Genomic DNA, 20,099 nt, shown 5'->3' on the forward strand with positions numbered 1-20,099 from the left:
AGTGCTGGATGCAGCCTGTGATTTCTGACCACTAACATTCTCATTCCCCCCAGTTGGTACCCCTCGATTGCCTACCCGAGCCTCAAACAGAAATGCCAACTTATTGACCGTTACTATCAACAATTTAAGCTCATCCTTCACAATGGTCCTAACTTGAGCTTGTAAGTCCGCCACTACATTTGTGACCCATGTTGGGTGTTCGTTGTCTATCATTAGGCAACTAGGTGTTCCTCCCTCCCCAGTGTCACTGGTGACCATTATTTCTTCAGCACCCTTCTTCCATTTTACCCCTGATCTCACAGATGGCTTAGGTCTTCCTTTTTTCACGGGCGTGGTGGGGCAGCCCCCAGATGCAAATCAGCGTTAAGTAGTTCATCTGTGGTTACACAGCCCTCTGGATGGACCTTGGGGGATCACTAGCCAGGGTTACTGGAGCGTATGTGGCATCCAATTCTGTCAGGGGAAAGTCTGAATTCGGAGTCAGCGATAGCCGTCTTTCAGTCAGTTCAATTTCAGTAGCCACCACTCCTATTGCCCTCTGTAGCATCCTGTCAATAGAAGTGGAATGGGCTTTGGGCGTGGGTTGCGGAAGTGTCACTTGCTTCTTATCAGCACAGGTTCGCTTCCCCATTGTTCTGCTTGAATGTTCTGCTTGTTTGCTGTGCGTAGAATATGTGGGGTCACTGCTTATGTTGCAAAATGTCAGCAGGGGACCAGCAGTTAGGTGGGCCTTATAATGAACCACACAGGTCAAGAAGGGAGAAAATAAAAAAGGGCTCAGTGGCGCAAATGTGTGGAGGGGATTAAAGCACTGACCTCAAACCATACGATGTCCAGGTGTCAGGTCTGCTGGTTCCAAGGGCAAAACTCAGGAGGATGGCCCGGCCCAGCCCAGCCTCATCTGGCCGCAGACGGGCCCGCCCACGCGCGTCCCGTGCTGCGGGAGTTCGCAGCAGGTTAAGCAGCACACCCCGGTGCGTAACGATGATGCTGCCGCAATGAGGGCAAGCAAGAGTCGTTGGTCTTCCCCCTGTCTCCGGGCCAATGGGGGTGTGGCAGCCAATAGTTCTCAACTTTATAAGTGCCAGTCTCCTGGACTTGCACATGCTTGTTTGTAAACACTGTTTAGATCTGGCTAAATGCTTATGACTTCATCCATTCATGAGGGGCGCCTCTCGGACAATCAGTCTCTTCCTGTGACGGTGTAGCGGGAGCAGGGGACCGTGCGATCACTTGCTGTGTTGTGTTTTTGTGGCCTGGAATGCACGCCCGAGCCTTGAGGAGCCGGAGCACTGCTAACCAGCCCAATGCACATCTCTCAAAACCACCGTCAGAGAAACGCGAAGAAGGATTTGAAAACTGAGGGTGTTTGAAAGTGGGGTATGTTAATTTTGTGGCCACTCTTCTGCTTTCCTCCCATCCAGAACGACAGGCCCCAGCAGCCTAAAGTGGACTGTGCAACCTAACCCAGCGAATCTCATATTAGCATGAGGCAAGTGCCAATATTCATTATTCAGTTTCTTTTAGGTTGACACAAAGTCATTCTGCAAATCAGATATCTGAATTGTTAAAATCCTCAGGTAAATATTCATTAAAAGTTGACCTGTCATTTAACCCAAATCAACCGAACAGCGCATGATGACTCTCTAGGTAAAAGGCCTTTCACTGATACATATTTTGGATTGCAGGTCACAAGGTCAAATCTTAACAAGGTCAACTGAGTCTTAAGTCCTTCCTTGTGAGGATGGCAACTTGAGTGCCTATAAACGGGATGATAGTAAGGACAGCTATCTACAGGGCTTCAAGAGGAGAAACTGTGGGAGGAGGTGCTTCATGAAAAAAAATGTAATTGTATACTACTCTGATTAGCTTTAGTGAAATGCTTCCAGCTACACAATTGTTCATATCACCACGCGTGTTATCTGAATAATCTGGACTACCAGCAAATGAATTTGGTTTACTTATTTTCTTACATCTAGCATAGTTTTTATTTATTCACAAACCACAGAAATTATTTGTTTTCATAACTGCTCAATTCTCCACTTCTCAAGTTAATACAATGTAGCAAATACTAAACACAGCAAAGCATTTTGATAATATGTAAATAATGATTTCAGCAGTTTTCAAGGTGGGTTATAATCATTTTAAAATTGGAAATTAAACCATACCTTTCCAAAACTTCCTTTTCCAATGGCTCGCAAAATTTCAAAATGGTTGAAACTGACTGCAAGAAATAGAGGGGAAATTCAATCAAAATAACGTTTGAAGGAAACTGCTGCACTAGGAGGCATCGTACATAGATGGCCATATTTACATGCATTAAAGATTTTACACACATAGTCCTTGTTTCTTCATTTATTGAATGATATTCTGAGTGCAACAGAAGTGCAAACATAACCCGCTCTCTCATTTCTGCTGCATGTGACCGTCATATATAATATGGTTCTGCTGTTGGATAGAAAACTATGCAGACTTTTTTGTGTGAGAGAACAGCAAGAGAAGTCCTGTGTATTAATGAAAAATCCTCAGTGTTGATAAAAAAAAATGACTTGGTGGGTAACAGCTAGACCTGGACAAAGCTGTATTGCTATGCCCACAAATTCGTATGAAATTCAGGAGGTACGCCCTCACATTCAATTTTCATGCTACCAGCAACAACATGTCGTGATATTTCAAATAGTATGTGAACTAATGTGAAATGTTGGACAAAAACTATTTACTATTTCATACTCCTCTAGAAACAGGGCACCCTCAGATGATAAAGTGCTGCAGAGATGTATAAAACCTCTTCTGTAGATTGCAAACATCACAGCTGCTCCAGGACAGCTTTTGCTCTTCTTCCACTTCAAGCAGAATGGAAGGTCTTAAAATAGCCTAACCCAGAGCAAATGGAGTCTTTGCTGAAAGTCTGAAAGGTAAAAACAACAGGTATGGCCACAATGGAAAAAGATGGTATAGGCCTGTCATACCACCATGTGTGGCGGACCGTCTATGCATCTCGACATGTGGAGCTATACGCTCTGCACCTACCCACATCACGTGCTTTATCACTAGTACTCTTTTTGTAAGCTCCTCCCATCCATATGATGCCCCTTGAACCCTAGATATTCTCAGACATGTTTTCATTGTCCTATTGAAACAAATATCAGTTGCAACACATTTGTTTATTCATCTTAAGTCAAAATACTTTTTTTCTTCCAATTGATTTGAATCCCATTGACTTCTCGAAGGACTAACTCTACATGACGTAGAATCGGCCAAATTTCTAATGAGCTGTTCTTGGTCAGCTGCTTAAAAAACACTTCTATTGCATGTCATTCTACTATTCACGGTGTTTAATCGAAAATAATCAAAATTATACGAAAACTCCTAAAAAATGCAGACAAACAAGCACAATTTTACACTCTGCTTTATTTTTAGTACACAAACATAGAAATGTGACATTGTTAGTCTGCCTCATAAAAAGATGTAAGGCTGGTAAAAAGTCCCCACAAAGTATTCAACTGTGAACAAAAATATTCTTAGGACTTTTTCTTCAGGGCTTGTCCTTATGCAGAAAGGTCAGGGACATTTCTTTCTTTCCTCCTTACTTCCTCTTCTGTGCCCTTCCCGCATCGTGAAGTGGCCTGAGGGCACTATGAACACTATACCATGAAATGTCGTGCTGCATTGTCGAATGAAATTCACATAGTCCACAAAAGACCATCATAAGCCTCCGAGAATCCCGACAAGTCCCTAAACATACTGATATGGCGACCACTGATTCATGCAGACCACAAATGACCAAAACACAGAGCACAAGGTCCTCAAATAGATAACGTCTGACACCTCCACATTGATCCTAGGGACCACAACGTCAGAAAGAAGGTCCCTACGGTTTTGTGTTCCTCAGCCCCAAGCATATACATCACGCACAGAGAACAAATCCTCCCGTTCCCTGTGTCAATCCTAGAAGTATACCTAATGTCAACATTAGCATCCCTTCACATCTGTAATCGTCACTCTCCCATCCTGCATTTCACTTCTGTGTTGCTGGATCCCTTGATTACACCACCTGGCTATGGGTTACCATGACAATGGGTGCAAGTAACCACTGGCCACCTACATTCCTACCTTCTCTTTCCATTGCCCTGCAGCCTAGTGCTCTATGCGTGGTTTTGCTCCCATTCCACCGGATGCAAACCTATAAAACGCCGTATCAGATGAAGTAGGCTAATAAAGAGGAGCTCTCATCGCAGAGAAATAAAGGGAGTTTTGGAAGAAGATACTGCTTGGCAATGTAGCAGTGGGTGTGGTGTGGAGCCTTGTTCATGGTGAATGTCTGGCAAGCTCTACAACAGCTTTACCTTCACGCAGACGGACAAAGCCAGTAAACATTTTTGCCACTCCACATATTTTTTTTCACAGACCATGTATTTTTACCCTCTAATTCAGGTTTCTCCAAAGTCAGTCCTGGTGGGCCGGATCCATGCCAGATGTTTAAGACAACTACATTTAACTAAAAGGGGATATGCTAAAACTCTAGCATGGATCTGGCCCTCCAGGACCAACTTTGGAGAACCCTGCTCTAGCGCACTGAACTTTGTTGCTTTCAGTTATTTCAAAGCCAGCAAGCCATGAGGACGATTCTGGAACTAATCAAATCCAGCTCCAATCAACCAAAGGAGACCTGAAAAAGTATTCCTACCTGATGAACAAATCCGTAATAGGCAGATGACCTAGGCCACCCGAGTTGACTCTACACTTGTGTGAAGCAAGTGGGGGCTAGAAGGCACTGCCAGGATATCACGTGAACACTGAACAATCAAAGGTCCTGACATGTATTTGAGGTCTTTAGAGGTGCAGATCCCTTCAATCCCAGAATCTCATAGCGCCCAGAACACCTAGCTGCTTGAGAAATGGCAAGAAGATTGTCCTAGAACAACTGGCTGTTTAGGAAATATCTAAAAGGGGGAGGTCATAAGCAATCTAACTTCTCCTCTTGCCCATGAACAGTCATTCTCTGTTCCTTGCTGAGCATAGCGCACAAGCACCGTGGGCCTCATTCACAAAGGTTTAAAGTTAGACCGGAACTCTAAATTTAGGCCTTAAGTTTGTATCTTACCGGAAAAGGGGGCAAATTAGCGGTCATCAAGGGTAGAAGGTGCCACCCCTGGCACTGTTGTAGATCACGGGTCCATGCAAATAGCAACAGGAACAGAAAAGAACTTCCCTTTATGTTGTGAAGTTTCCCTCACCGGCAAAAGGAAGCTGTTGTGGGATTAATACTGAGGTAAGGGTTCAACAATGTGATGTTTTTGAGGAGGCGGGGGTCGAAAAGAGTCGGAAAGGTAAGTTCACTACACTGGAGTTAGGTGAATCGAAGTGCATGCTGTTGGAGAGGGAGCACGGCAGATAACGAAATATGGCGGAAGAGACAAGGGTAGTGGAAAGGAAAAAATGCGGAGAGACACAGGAGGAAAGATGAGGGAGAGAGAAATGAAGACAACAGCAGCATAAAAGAGCAAAGGAGTTCAGATCAAAGTCATACCCCTATTGAAAGAATTCACCTCATCTTTCACCAAAAATATTGCTAATTCGTGAATTTTTACTCGCTCATCCCTCACCTTTGACCTTTTCCTCTGTCACTTTGATCTTTCTACTATACACACCATATGAACTCACTCTGTGTGCTTCTAACAAGCAACATAACAGCATACTTCCTTCCCTTCTCTTCCATTCCCTCTCCAGTATCATTTCTTTAATTTTATGATGCCCTATAGTGCTCTCAAGCCGTCATAGGGCTACAAAAGGACTACACTGTCAGTTATAATGACATGACAAGGCCGCCAGTCAGTACTTGACGGGCCTATGGGTTAACAGTTTTTCAGGCCTACATTCAACTTTTAATCCACTAAATTGCTTTGCAGATTCAACTAAAACTACGACTGCATTAACAAAACTGATCACACAAGCACTTCAGGCTGGTTTACACTGGCAGAGAGAAGGATGTAAAGAGAGGGGACGACAGCGTGGAAGGAGGGCGATAACTCCGTGAAGCCCCTGTAATCTGCAACAGCAAGGTCACTATTTGTTTAGAAAGCATATAATGATGTCGCCCGAGGGACAGCCAATAAAGGAAAAATGCCTAGCTGGCATGCAACCATTTCACGGGTATTAAAATCCATTCCCGAGATGGGCCGGTCAGCGAAATCAGTATGCCAGTGGACTGCAGATAGCGCGCCGCCCTTAATTATTGTGACCTTAGAAGTGTCAGTCACAACTTGATTGGCAGAGGCTGTCTCTCTGTGGCTAATACACTCCGGCCCATGGCTTCATTTCCAGTCAATTACACGGCGTAAGTAGACGGCCCGGCGCCCGGACTGCTTATCACTGAAGTCAATTACGCACGGAGCACGAGGGCACTGCTCCTGGCCCTTGAGTGGATTCACAATGACCGGCGTGAAGACACTGATCCTGGCTGCACCTTCCCTCCCTGTGTCCAGCAACCCCCGCCTGGGTACCCCTCGAGCGCGCGCGGTGGTAAGGGTGCGTGGCAGGAATAATACAGCTGTAAAAAAAAGGGTGCGAATCTTCCTGATAGGTGTCACAATGGTAATACAAGCGTTACCCAGAGTCGGTCTTTACCAGGGTGGCGCCCTGGGCGGAAAGAAATTTGGCACCCTCACTGCTGCTGTTAAATAACACAAGAATTGGCAAAGCCAATAGGTCTCGCCTATGCAAGAGCTATTGGCTTTAGAAGTGTGTTTTTAGCCACGTGGTACACCAGGGTGGCTGGTGTTCAGCATGGCTAAAAGTTAGTGGTGCAGAGGAGAGTGGATTGGAGTGGAGTGGCACTGAATGGAGTCGCATAAAGTGGAGAAGAGTGTCAAGTCATGGAGTGTCATGAAGTAGAATGGAGTGTCATGGAGTAGAGTGGAGTGTTGTGGATTGGAATGGCGAAGAGCGTCATAGTGGCATAGAGTGTAGTACAGAGGCATAGAGTGGAGCGGCTTAGAGTGGTGTGGAGTGTTGTAGAGTGCCATGAAGTGTCGGAGAGTGGCAATGAGTGGACGGGCGTAGAGTGAAAAGTGTAGAATGGAGTGGAATAAAGTAACCTAGAGTGGAGGGGCGTAGAGTGGTGTGTCAGGAAGTGGAAGAGTGTGAAGTGCCATAGAATGGAATGTCGTAGAATGAAAGGTTGTAGATTGGAGGGGCATAGAGTGTTGTAGAGTGACGTGTCATGACGTCAAGGGGTGTGCAGTGCCATAGAATGGAATGCCGTAGAGTGGAGGGTGGTAGAGTGGAGAGGCATAGAGTGGACAGGCATAGAGTGGAGGGGCATAGATTAAAGTTGTGTTTTGTAGAATGAAGTGGCATAGTGTAGAAAGAAGTGTCATAGAGAAGAGCAAAGAAGAGCGGCGTAGAGTGGAGTAGAGTGGCGTAGAGTGGAGGGGCAGATAGTGGCATAGTGTACAGTGGAGTACACTTTTTAAGAGTGGAATAAAGTGCCTTAGAGTGGATTAAAGTGTTGTAAAGTGGAGTAGAGTAGAGTGGCGTACAGTGGAGAGCTGTAGAGTGGAGTAAAATGTCTGGAGTAGGGTGGCAGAGCTTGGAGTAAAGTGGAGTGTAGTAGAGTGGAGTGGCATCAAGTGTTGAAGAGTGGTATAGAGTGTCAGAGTGGAGTGTCGTAAAGTGGCCTAGGGAGTAGTGGAGTAGAAAGGAGTGGAGTGGTGTGGAGTAGAGTGGAGTAGCATAGAGTATCATAGAGTGTCGTGAAATGGAGAGGAGTAGAGTACAGTGGAGTAGAGTGGTGTAGAGTAGAGTTGGCCTGTGTGAACGATTGACTAGCTCCTGTAGTGCTGTACATTGAGTATGTTCAGCTTGCAGATATTCCACTGAGCATTTGGCCTTACTGAAGGGTGCCCCTTGGTGTTACTATAGACTTTCTAACGTGGGGACAGAAGTTTTACAGACTTTGGCTGTCCATTGACTAATCTTTGTTTTTACTTTTCAGCCACAATATGTGAACAATGTGAAGACAGGGCCTTCTTAACAGCATTATAGGCCACTGGGCAAAACAGTGCACTGGGCCCTGCCAACGCAACCACTCACAGGAATAAAAATGTTTAACTGAAAATTAGTGTTAAATTCTGGTCTGCGTGGGGCCCCTATGCTATTGGGGCCCCCGGACAACTGCCCAGATTATCCATGCTTTAAGACAGTACTGCGTGAAGACTATATATAAATGGAAGTATTCAATCATGTGGTAAATGGACGACATGGGTTAGAAGTGAGGCACCCTTGTGACATGGGCTATGATAATGAGATGGAAGTATTTTGGTCGCTGAGATATGGGACCCGAAAATAACAATTTTGGATGGTATTGCCAGACCTAAGCAATGTCCATCATGAATGTTGGTCCTTGGAATAGGGAAACCGTGTTGGACTGGGAACACAATATCCTTTTCCTTATGGTTATCCCTAGTCCCAGAGATAAACCTAGACACAATTTTCACATGCTCTGAACTAATAGTAAACCAGAGAAGCACCTCTGCCAAGCTTCCCACTTCCATGTGTGACAAACTGCACCTGTCTAGTTTGTTTCTTTGTAATTTGCGACTTATAGTCGACGCTCGTCAGTCTAAACCCAGGAATACTAGTTCTAGAATGCAAACAAAAATCTGGACTGATGTCACGCATGGACCTGGGAATTTGTCAGCTATGGAGCAGAGGGTTGCAAGGGGTGTGAGACAGGGAGTCAGGTGTCTTCTGGGGACGGTAGGTCCTTGTAAAAAAGGGTACATTATTGTATACTTCAGTTGTGTGTTTTTAGAGAGTCTGGTGAGTACCAGTCTGTGCCTCAGTCCTGAGTCCCTGCCCCATGCAACAGGTTAAAAACACAGGTACCAGTTTTTGAGCACCCAGTAATCCCGGGTGCGGGTACACGAGGAAACCACAGTGCGGAAGAGCAGTATTTACCCATGGATACCACTCCACCGGACTAGTAACGGGGGCCTTGGACCCACATGGTAACACAAATTAATACTCCTTGTACCGTTTAGCTGCACTCGAAGTTTCCAAACCAATCCAAATTCAGACATTTCAGGTACGGGGTGACCAGGTGGCTCTATGTTACCAGAACACTGCTTCTGCAGTCATGGGTTTTTCGGTTAAAATTCAGAGCCACCAAGTGCATTTCTGGACATGTCTGAACTAAAGTGAATCAAGACTACCATACCCACAATGCAATGATTCGGTAAATAAACTAGAATGATAACCTGTGACAATGAGTCATAGTTTCACATCTGATTTTGGACCACGTTATTGGAAGAGCTTAGTGAAGTATGTCTCCTTGATTCTTACATTTCTCTTTAATATATTTATGTGCACCCTTTTGCATCTTTATGTTTAAATCTTTTATTGGCATTTCAAAAATACACAGAAGAAAAAACGTCAACCAAAGGAAAGAATAGCGCCCTGTTCAGTGTCAGGTTGATGTGTAAGTCTCTCAGTTCTGTATTGCACACTGGGACAGGCTACAACCAATGTGGGAATGCCATAGAGTTCTCCAATAGGGCGCTATGAAACAAAAGTAAGGGGGTGAAACCCCCCCCCCACCCACGCCCCCCCTTCCCTCCCTCTGTTTCGCGTCTGTCAAACCCAATCTCTCTTAATTCCAGCAGCGCCCTGACGTCACCCTTCTTTCTGTGTCTCAGATAGTCTCAGTAAGCGGAGGTAGCGGGGGCATGTAGCTTCCCTAAACTCGGTGGCCAACAGTGACAGGAAGGGTTTCCACAATTCTCCGTACTTGGATCCCTCCCCGGACAGTGTCAATGTGAGTTTCTCCATGCCCAGGACATGCCACAAGCGATACAACCAGCCCGTGAAAGTCGGTGAGGTGTGGGAGCGCCAATGAGTAAGTATGTTCTGCGTCGCTGAACCCAGCGCTATGGCCATTAGCCTACCTCTGCGTGACTTAAGTGGGTATGTCAGAGGGTTCGGGAGACCTAGCAATACATATGCCAGAAAGCGCGGGATCGCAGTGTCAAAATGCTTGTCTATTTCATCAAGCACCTGAGTCCAGTACGCCCGAACTCCCTCGCAATCCCAAAGTAAATGAGTCAGGGTGCCTATCTGCCCACAACCCCTCCAACAATACGCCTCCCTCTTCTTATCCATCGTATGTAGGCGTTCTGGAGTGTAATACCAATAGGTCGCCACTTTTGTAAGTGTATCTGTGAGTCCCATATGGTACGCGGAGTGCCGGGCCCTGTAGTATATGCCCTCCCACTCCTCGTGAGTCAAAGATCTACCTAGCTCCCTCTCCCAGCGCATTCTTCCTGCATTGTATGTGTGTGTGAATCGCCTATGGAGTGTTCTGTAGAGGTCAGTGATCAATTGCTTGTCGGAAGAGCGCGTTATTAACCACCGCTCGTACGGAGAGAGTCGCCTGTCTGCCCACGGTCAGACCCTCCCGTCCAGCGCCCAGTGTCGGACCTGAAGATATCGAATGCGTTCCACCTCCGGCAATCCATAGTCCTGCCTGAATTGCTGGAACGGGCGCACCCCCTCAGCGTCGTACATATGATATAAGAAGCGGCAACCTGCCAGCTTCATCTATGAAAGGCCGCCGAATCCATACCAGGGGAAAAATCTGGATTGTCCAACATAGGGGTAAGCGGGGAAGGGAAGGTGGTAAGCTCGTGAGCCACATTAGTGCGATCCCAGATCTCCAGAGGGACGCGAGTAATATGGGAGGCATAGAGGTTGGGGGGCCTGTGGTGTCTCCGCAGGAAGGGAATTTCCTGCAAAGGTCTAGCTGCTACCGCCTGATCCTGAAACAGCCAGTGCTTTTCCGACTCCCAGCGACTCCACTCCACTAGGTAGCGTAGTTGCGAGGCTTGAAAATAAAGTTGGAGATCCGGGATCCCAAGTCCCCCGCTCTCGGGAGTCAGAGTGGACAGTCGTCTCTTCATGCGGGGCTTCCGTCCATTCCAAATGAACTGGGCCAACTCCGACTGCGTCTGCTGGATCCAGCCCACAGGCGGGTACAGGGGTATGGTGCGGAAAAGATAAAGGATCTGCGGCAGGATGGTCATTTTGACCGCCGCAATTTTGCCCATCCACGAGAGGGGATAGTATTTCCACTGCCCAAGCTCTCTGCGAATCTTCTGGCGCAGAGCAGCATAATTGAGGGTCACCACCCGGGAGAGCGTAGAGGCCAACTGAATCCCCAGGTAGGGAATCGAGTCCTTTGCCCACTGAAAGGGGAGCGAACCTTCTAAGTACTGCCGCATGGAGGGGGTCAACGAAAGGTCCAGCGCCATTGATTTGTCCGCATAAACCTTGAACCCCGCCACCTGTGCGAAGGCGTCCAAATCCGCCATACACGCTGGTAGCGCCTCCCGAGGGTTTGATAGAGAGAGTAACACATCATCTGCATATAGGCTGATGGTATGGGTATATCCCCCGAACTTAATCCCGGAGATTCCCAGATTTTGCCTGATTTTCTGAGCCAGGGGTTCCATGTATGCAGCGAAAAGCAGCGGCGACAGCGGACACCCCTGCCTCGTGCCCCGCATGATGGGGAAGCTAGCGGACGTGTGTCCGTTGACTCGGACCATGGCTGACGGGAATTTATAGCAGTTGAAGATGTGGGTGCGGAATCTCTCCCCCAACCCCATCCGCAGCAACACCTGCTCCAGGTAAGGCCAGTGGACCCGATCAAACGCTTTTTCGGCGTCGATCGCGAGGAACATATATTCTCCCGTCGTGCAAGAGGCCTTCTCGACCAAGTGCATGACACGTTTCGTGTTGTCTGGGGCTTGCCGTTCTGGGATGAACCCCGCCTGATCCGGGTCGATTAGGTTTGGCATGTAAGGCGCTAATCGACTAGCCAGGATCCCCTAATAGAGTTTAAGATCAACATTCAACAGGGAGATGGGGCGGAATGCTCCACAACGAGTCCGGTCTTTCCCCGGCTTGGGAATCACCGCTATGTGAGCCCGCAAGAGGTCCGGGGGGGATCGCTCCCATGACCGAGAAGGAATTGAAGAGCCGGGTAAGAAGGGGCGTCAGGAAAGGACAGAATCTCTTATAGAAAATGGCGGTGAAGCCATCGGGCCCTGGGGCCTTCGCCAGCTTCAACCGGGAGATAGCCGCAATCACCTCCTCAGGGCGTATGTCTCTGTCCAGCTGGTCTGCCTGGACCCCGGTCAGAGTGGGGAGCTCGACGGAATCCAGAAAGGCCGCCCGTTGTCCGCTGCAGACCCCGAACAGTCGTATAGGGCTGCATAGTAAGCTCGGAACGATTGTGCTATGTCCCTGTCGTCTGTGACTCTCGTGCCATTCTCCCGGCGAATCTCAAGCACCCCCTGGCGTCTCCGGACCTCCCGAAGTTTGTGTGCGAGTAAGCGTCCGCACCTATCACCCCCGTATAGTAAGCGTGTTTTAAACGGAGAGCAGCGTATTCCGCTCTATCCTGATCAAGAGCCGTCAGCTGCTGCCGGATGGCCCTCAGTTGCCGCCACGTCCTGGGGGCACCTGTCCTCTGATGCATTTGTTCCAGCTCCTTGGTTTTTTGTGTGAGTTCTTCCCACTTTCGCCGCCGCTCAGAGTTGTCGGCAGCCGCTATAGCAATAAATTCCCCCCTGAGAACCGCTTTCAATGCCGCCCATTGCGTCGCAAGGGTCGTGGCAGTGTTGTCATTATGCGTGAGAAAATCCTTGATCGTCCCGGTGATCTGCCGCAGCACCTCCTCCCGGTGCAGCAGTGAGTCTCGAAGACGCCATACTCTATCCGGCTGTACCATCGGCGGCAGAGACAACGCGACATAAACCGGAGCATGGTCTGAGAGCGAGATCGCCCCCATCTCAACAGCCACTGCGATTTCTCTAACTGCGGACGACGCTAGAAGATAATCCAGCCGTGCGTATGTTTTATGCGCATGCGAGTAATAGGAAAACTCCCGGTCCTGCGGGTGAAAGCTACGCCACAAATCTTCGAGCCCCCGTTTGATGTGTACGTTGGCAAGATCTATCGCGTACGTTGTCAAAAACAAGATTTAGATCCCCCCCAAGAGAATGAGCCTATCACTCGTCGCTGTCACTTCCGTGAGAGCGGATTGCAAGAAGCGCTCTTTCCCCTCGTTGGGAGCATAAAGTGAGCCAATGGTGAAGGTCAAGGCCCCCAAGGCAAACCTATAAATCAAAAGCCGTCCTCGAACTTCGGCTTCCTTCTGCAGGACCTCCTCTCGAAAACGCTGGGCCACTAGGATCGCAACTCCCGCTGTCTTAGTAAGACTAGAGGAAAAGAGTTGGAATGGAAATTTGCGGGATCGGAGCCTGTGACAGTCCTGAGCGAGTAGATGGGTCTCCTGAAGGAGGCAGATATCGGCCTGCGAGTTCTCAAGGCACGACAGCACTGCTCTGCGCTTAACCGGGCTGTTGAGGCCCCGAACATTGAGTGTTAATACTTTAAGTGTAGGAGGCGCCATGTGATCTCATCTGGAATGTCAGTATGTGCCATGTAGAGGGTGCTGCTCGTGCCCGGAAACCACCCACAGATCGACGTTCCCCCTTCCCTGCATGCTGGCTGCCCACTGTGCCCTACTCCCTGACAGACGCGGAACCCCCTTCCCTCTTCCAGTCACCCCCCCCTCCCTTCGAGCATCTCAACATCATAACAAAAAAAGTCCAGAACCAGTGTCCTCCACTTTCCAGTGGATGGTGATGGAAGGGCGGAAGGAACGGTAACACAATGAAGAGGCCCCTCTCCCGCAGACAACCCTTTCAAGGATCCAGCAAAGTAGCCCACCCCAGCCATTACTCAGCCACACCAGGCGAGGTGCTTCGCCAGCCGACGGAGACAGTCTCTAATGCATCCTGCTGCCCTCTGAGGATCTCCGCTACTGGGGGTTTCTTTGCACGTTTACGACGGCCCTGTCGACGCCAGCTGGGTCCCACCGTTGCGGCCTCCGTTGGACCCTCTTCCGCCCCACTGTCCTCCTGTGGTAAGGTCACCCCCAACAGCTTAGCCGCTTCCGACAGGGACTTCAGCTGATATAGTGTATTGTCAATGCGGAACACCAATCGGAACGGATGTCCCCAGCTATATTGGATGTTGCGTTGTTGGAGGTGTGTCGTGATGGGCTTGAACAGCCTACGTTTATGAAGCGTAAGCGCCGACAAATCCTGATATAGCACTGGTGCGTGGTCCCAAAACCTCACGGGGTGCTGCCGGCGGGCGTTACGCAGTATATCTTCTTTGGTGCGGTACTCTTGAACACACACCAGGATATCCGATCGGCCGGCCTCCGCGGGCCGCGGGGGACCTACTCTATGTGCTCGGTCAATTCGCAGCTCCGTCTCCAGTGGGCGCTCCAAGATATGATTGAAGAGTTCCCTCGTGAAGGTGAAGAGATCCTTTGAGTCCTCAGTAATATGCACCCCTCGAATCCGTGTATTATGGCGCCGGGACCGGTTTTCCAGGTCCTCCATGTGCGACTGAAGGTCCACCTGCTGGTCGTGAATCCGGAGGATTTCTTGTTGAAGTGCCGCCAGCTCCGAATCGCGGCTGTCCCCCTTATCCTCCAGCGCAGCAACCCGTTCCCCAATACTGTCCACATCTCTGCGCGCTTCCTTAAGCTCCACAGTGAATTCCTTTTGGAGGTTTTGGATATCAGTCCGTAGGCCGGTGAACATAGATTCCAAAAACGACTTGATGATGGGTTCCGATCCCTCCGGCTGCCTGGGCGGGCTACCCGCCGCGCCCGACGCCATGACGCCTGTCGAGGGCCCTACCTGAGGTTTCGCAAACAGCTCCTTCAGGGTCTTGTCGCGGCAGCCTTTCGGGGGGACCATAACGTGCTTCAGGTCCACCTTTCTCCCATCCAGGGGGGCTCAGCACCACCCGACCCCCAACCAGCGCCGGTCTCGGGTCCCTCCCCCCCGGCTCCGCTGCCTCCGATGCCAGGCCAAAGCTGTCGATCCTCACTGGTCCGGGACGTGTCTTCCGCTAATGCCACGGGTCCGCGACTTCCTCAATCCTCCTCTCGGCTCTTGCGCCACCGGGTAGCGCCTCTCGTACTCGAAGAGCCACTCAGTCGCGTCTCACCCGCTGCGGCCCTGGGGCGCTCAGCCGCTGGCGTCTGGGGGAGGCCGAGGGCCCAGAATGCCTCGCCGACCCGCGCCCGGGCTCCCCTCCTCACGCCTCGTCCCCGCCTGCGTCTCCCCCAGGGACCCTCCGGGGTGCCCCCATCTGGAGGTTCCGCCTCTAGGCCACCACCATGTTACTCGTCCCTTCAGGCCGGCCCCACAGAGCTCATCCACCGCAGCGACTACGCTAGGGCCCGCGTTCCACCATGCACCCTTCCGGGCTCTTCTCCAGCGTCGACAAGGGCCCCGCTCCACCTTGGTCGCGTTGAGCCCCGGTCCTCCACTCAGTCTCTGCGCGGTGGAGATCCCACAACCAGGGGGCGATCCAGAGGGCCCCACACCCTCGGGGCGTGAAGCCCGGTCCCCGGCTCCGTTAGTCCACTGATTCCGGCCTGCACCGACCCCCGAGGCCCACTGGCGTGTGAACGGGAGTCCCTCCTGCTGTATCCTCCGCCCCCTGGGGCCAGCTACCGCTCAACTGTGGGGCTCTCACCCTTGCGTGGTCTGACGGGTGCACCGCCGGCTCTCGAGGTCCCTGGGTGTTGCACTGTTCTCTGCGCCCGGAGGTAGGCTGCCTGTCTCCCTCAAAGAGCCGCCACACGTCTGCCCCGGGCCCCCACCGGCGGCACCAGGTGCGCGATCACTTGCCTGCCTGGCGTCTGCACCCCCGCGGGGGCCCCGGGGCTCCGGTCCGATCCAGGGTCCGCCGCACCTCCGAGGCCGCCGGTCCTCGTCCCTCCACTGCCGGGATCGTCGCGCTGGTTTCACACGGGCTGGCCGCTCTGCTCTACTGGGTCCCCTCGCCACCAGGCCCGTCCTCCGTCCCCGTCTCCAGGGGGTTAGGCATCGAGCGCACACACGTCAGGTCCGCTAGTTCCCGGGGACCACGGGGCCGCAGTCCGCCTCCAGTCGTCCCCGCCGGAATGCCCTCGAGAGCCTTCTGCCCCTCCTCACGGCAGGCCCCGCTAGCGCCAGGCCGCCCTCGGCTCCGTGATACGGGTCTCAGCTGCACTCCGCCGATCGGCCTCCGCTCTCTCACCGTCGCTGTCGCGGCGGGCTCTTCCTGGGCTATTATCTGAGGTGACGGCCAGCTGGAGACGGCCGGACACCGAGCTTTCTGTGAGTCGCCCGCGGGAGAGGCGAAACCACACGTCCACCTAGGCCGCCATCTTGACCACGCCCCCCCTTTTACATCTTTAAAAGGTTTCTTTGCATGTTATATTGTCTATTTTTCTTTTTGTAATGTCATTACTCTTTCCTATTGTCCTTTAAAACAGCATTGAGTGCCCCCAAAAAAGAGTCCACCCTCCAAAAACCATTTTGGCACAACTAATCGAGCCTTAGGTCTATGCTGCAACAGGAGGGAAGGAGGAAGGCCTTACAACTTTGGCTAAGGAAGGAAACATTCGAATACAGCTATTAACACAAATAATCTGGACATTTCTCTTCCTTGTCCCTGACCTTACATGTAAGAACCTACCCATACTCAACAGCAGACTTGGTCAAAAAGAAATGATACACAGGAAACAACTAAATGTATCCAGCACCCAAAGTAATTTAAAGATATACAACTCAAATACTCATTTTGAGACAGAGGTTAAAATCTTAGTCTGCAACGGGTTACAAAGGAAGAAGGCACAGCCCAACTGACTGCCTGACCGATGACAGAAACTAAACCCGCAACATCATATATGCGGGTTGCACTCCTTTTCTTACTTTCAGTTCTTCCTTATTTTTACACAACAGTTCATCATTTCGTGCTTATCACTGATGACGTGCCTAGCCCAAACTGCACGTTTCAAACTACACAACATCTTGTTGGGGCGACCTTTCACCCCAGCTCCAATGGCACTGCCAAAACTGCATTTGCACTTCTTTTCCAATGTTTTCTGATTTTGTCCAATTTATTCCATTATTTTCCTTCTCTTTAACCTCTTCACACTGTTCAAGTCTGCATTCAAGGTAAGCATTTTCCTGGGTTTTTCATGTTGAAAATGGGCCATTCGAACCTCTTATTTAAAACACGTACAAGCTCTGAGTTCAACGAAAGCAGTTTATTTAAAAACCCAATGCATTTCAGGCCTCTTGGGCCCTTCATCAGGGGCAACTGAAAATAACAATAATACATACATTAAATACTGTTCACCAATTCATATTCGACATTTCAATAAAAATGCTTTGCACAAAATTGGCTCTTCAATTCTCAGTAATTAATACCAATGAAGTTGTTTGAAATATTCCTCTAAACCTCCTAACACCTCTGGCAGCCCTCGGTTCCTTTAATTTCTATGTGCCACGACTTCACTCGAGCTACACATTAACCTCGTGAGTTCCTGCGCCCCAACTTAACCTCACTTCTCCCCCTTCCTCTGTACGTGTCCATTTCTCCCCTCACTCCCCTTTTCAATCGCCCTTCTTTCGTATACCAAAACTACCCTTCACTATTCCAACCTCAACCTTGCTCTCAAAACCTCTACTCTCCTTCTAACCACACCCACGCTCTTCCCTTCTTCCTTCCCAACCGATGATGCAGTTCAATCTTTTCCTTTTTTTTTTGTTATTTTCCCCGTCGGTGCGTCTATCAACTCTACCCAAAATCAGAAAACATTGGAAAAAGAAGTGCAAATGCAGTATTGGCAGTGCCATTGGAGCTGGGGTGAAAGGTCGCACCAACAAGATGTTGTATAATTTGAAACGTGCAGTTTGGGCTAGGCACGTCACCAGTGATAAGCACGCAATGATGATCTGTTGTGTAAAAATAAGGAAGAACTTAAAGTAAGAAAAGGAGTGCAACCCGCATATATGATGATGACTTATGCCCCATCGGGTTAGCACCCACGTCGAACAGAGAATCAAAAATGGGATTAATTACACTGCTACGCTCATGCAAGGCGGAACACCTTTGTTCATGAAGCATGTTTATTTAGTTAGGAGTCAGATGAATATTGAAATATTAGCATGAAACACTGTAATATGAAAAGATAATACATTTCAAAGTTGCTTTTGAATTTGTGAAGTTGCACAGACAATAAATGCAGATAAAAAGTTTTAAAAAATGAGCATTAAAGTTCCAGATTTTTGGCTCAGTTAAGGATAGCACCTCTGTGCATTATGGGTTGTGTAGCATTTGTGGTGAGCGCGGGAGAACAGTGTAGGCGACATCACGGGGGAAAAGTGGGCGGTTACCTAAGGGTTTAAATTTGGGCAGTGCAAAGGAAGAGGTGACAGCCCTGATGAAGGAGAGATGAGCCTGGTGTTAGTTACCAGGTATGTGCGGGGGAGTATTAAAGAAAAGGAGGTCTGGTAGAGTTAATAGATGCACCGACGGGGAAAATAACTAAAAAAAGGAAAAGATTGAACTGCATCGTTGGTTGGGAAGGAAGAAGGGAAAAGCGTGGGTGTGGTTAGATGGAGAGTAGAGGTTTTGAGAGCAAGGTTGAGGTTGGAATAGTGAAGGGTAGTTTTGGTATACGAAAGAAGGGCGATTGGAAAGGGGAGTGAGGGGAGAAATGGGCATGTACAGAGGAAGGGGGAGAAGTGAGGTTAAGTTGGGGCACAGGAGCTCACAAGGTTAATGTGTAGCTCGAGTGAAGTCGTGGCACATAGAAATTAAAGGAACCGAGGGCTGCCAGAGGTGTTAGGAGGTTTAGAGGAATATTACAAACAACTTCATTGGTATTAATTACGGAGAATTGAAGAGCCAATTTTGTGAAAAGTATTTTTATTGAAATGTCGAATATGAATTGGTGAACAGTATTTAATGTATGTATTATTGTTATTTTCAGTTGCCCCTGATGAAGGGCCCAAGAGGCCTGAAATGCATTGGGTTTTTAAATAAACTGCTTTCGTTTAACTCAGCGCTAGCACATGTTTTAAATAAGAAGTTCGGATGGCCCATTTTCAACATGAGAAACCCAGGAAAATGCTTACCTTGCATGCAGACTTGAACAGTATTAAGAGTTTAAAGAGAAGGAAAATAATGGAATAAATTGGACAAAATCAGACAAAATTGGAAAAAGAAGTGCAAATGCAGTTTTGGCAGTGCCATTGGAGCTGGGGTGAAAGGTCACCCCAACAAGAAACTAAACCCTCCCTAATCTGACAGCGAGGCATCCATGCCGCTGATTAAGCGTTTCTAAATTTGTAGTCTTTTACTGAGGGGTTACAGGCAAAGGAAATCGTTAACTTCTGCCATTGACTCAAAGTCGAAGATAAACCCTTAGGAGTATGATCAAAGTTTACAAAGGGAGTTTTGCGAGTGTGAAAGGAAAAGACTCTTACAAGTAAAAAGAAACATCCCTGAAAACATCTAGAGAATGATGGGCCACTGGGTCTGGAGTTTAAGGGCTGGGCGGAAAAACCAGGGGAACTATCTCTCCTGCATGAAACTTAGAGAAAATCTTGTTAACCAATCAAGGGCCTGGTGGCAGAGCAATCCCATCTGGAATATTCAAGGGCAGGGAGCCGAAAAAAATCAAAATACAAACCAAGAATAACAATCCAGCCAACTGACAGGGTAAAATTATAGGTATGAGGTAAAAAAATGTAATCTCCAAAACTTTTTCAAACCTCCTAAAGAATTTCAGAAGGAGAATTTTAAAGACCAGAAAAGGCATATTGGAAGGTCCCAGGGAGTAGAATTTCCTCTACTTTGAGGACAGTCAAAGAAAAACCTTTAAAGACCTGAGCCACAAAGATTCAATTGATGGCTACCTCAATGTTCTCTAATAGGTCTGATAGCTGCTCATTGAATTCTTAGGGTAGCAGGTGCCAATCTCAAACAAAACTAACATGGAGGAATTAGTGGATGAAAATGGTGTACATTACTAAGGAATCACCACTTTGCTATTGCACTACTTATGAAAGGAATCCCAATGATGATTTTGAGTATTGAGTATAGACAAAAGCCTAGAATCCCTAAAAACTGAGGGAACACTTTGTGGTAAACTAAATCTACAATGA

At 48.8% G+C, this 20,099-nt stretch overlaps 1 protein-coding gene across 1 annotated transcript in view; it reads right to left on the bottom strand.

Moving 5' to 3' along the window:
* STK32A (serine/threonine kinase 32A) overlaps window positions 1-20,099 on the bottom strand; it is a 636,628-nt gene that overhangs the window by 525,345 nt on the left and 91,184 nt on the right. Inside the window, exon 3 of the mRNA XM_085618100.1 lies at window positions 2,169-2,224. Coding sequence (XP_085474226.1) covers window positions 2,169-2,224 — 56 coding nt within the window. The remainder of the gene's footprint in view (window positions 1-2,168; window positions 2,225-20,099) is intronic.

The sequence above is a fragment of the Triturus cristatus genome, chromosome 7 (assembly GCF_964204655.1).
Source record: "Triturus cristatus chromosome 7, aTriCri1.1, whole genome shotgun sequence".
Lineage (NCBI taxonomy): Eukaryota > Metazoa > Chordata > Amphibia > Caudata > Salamandridae > Triturus > Triturus cristatus.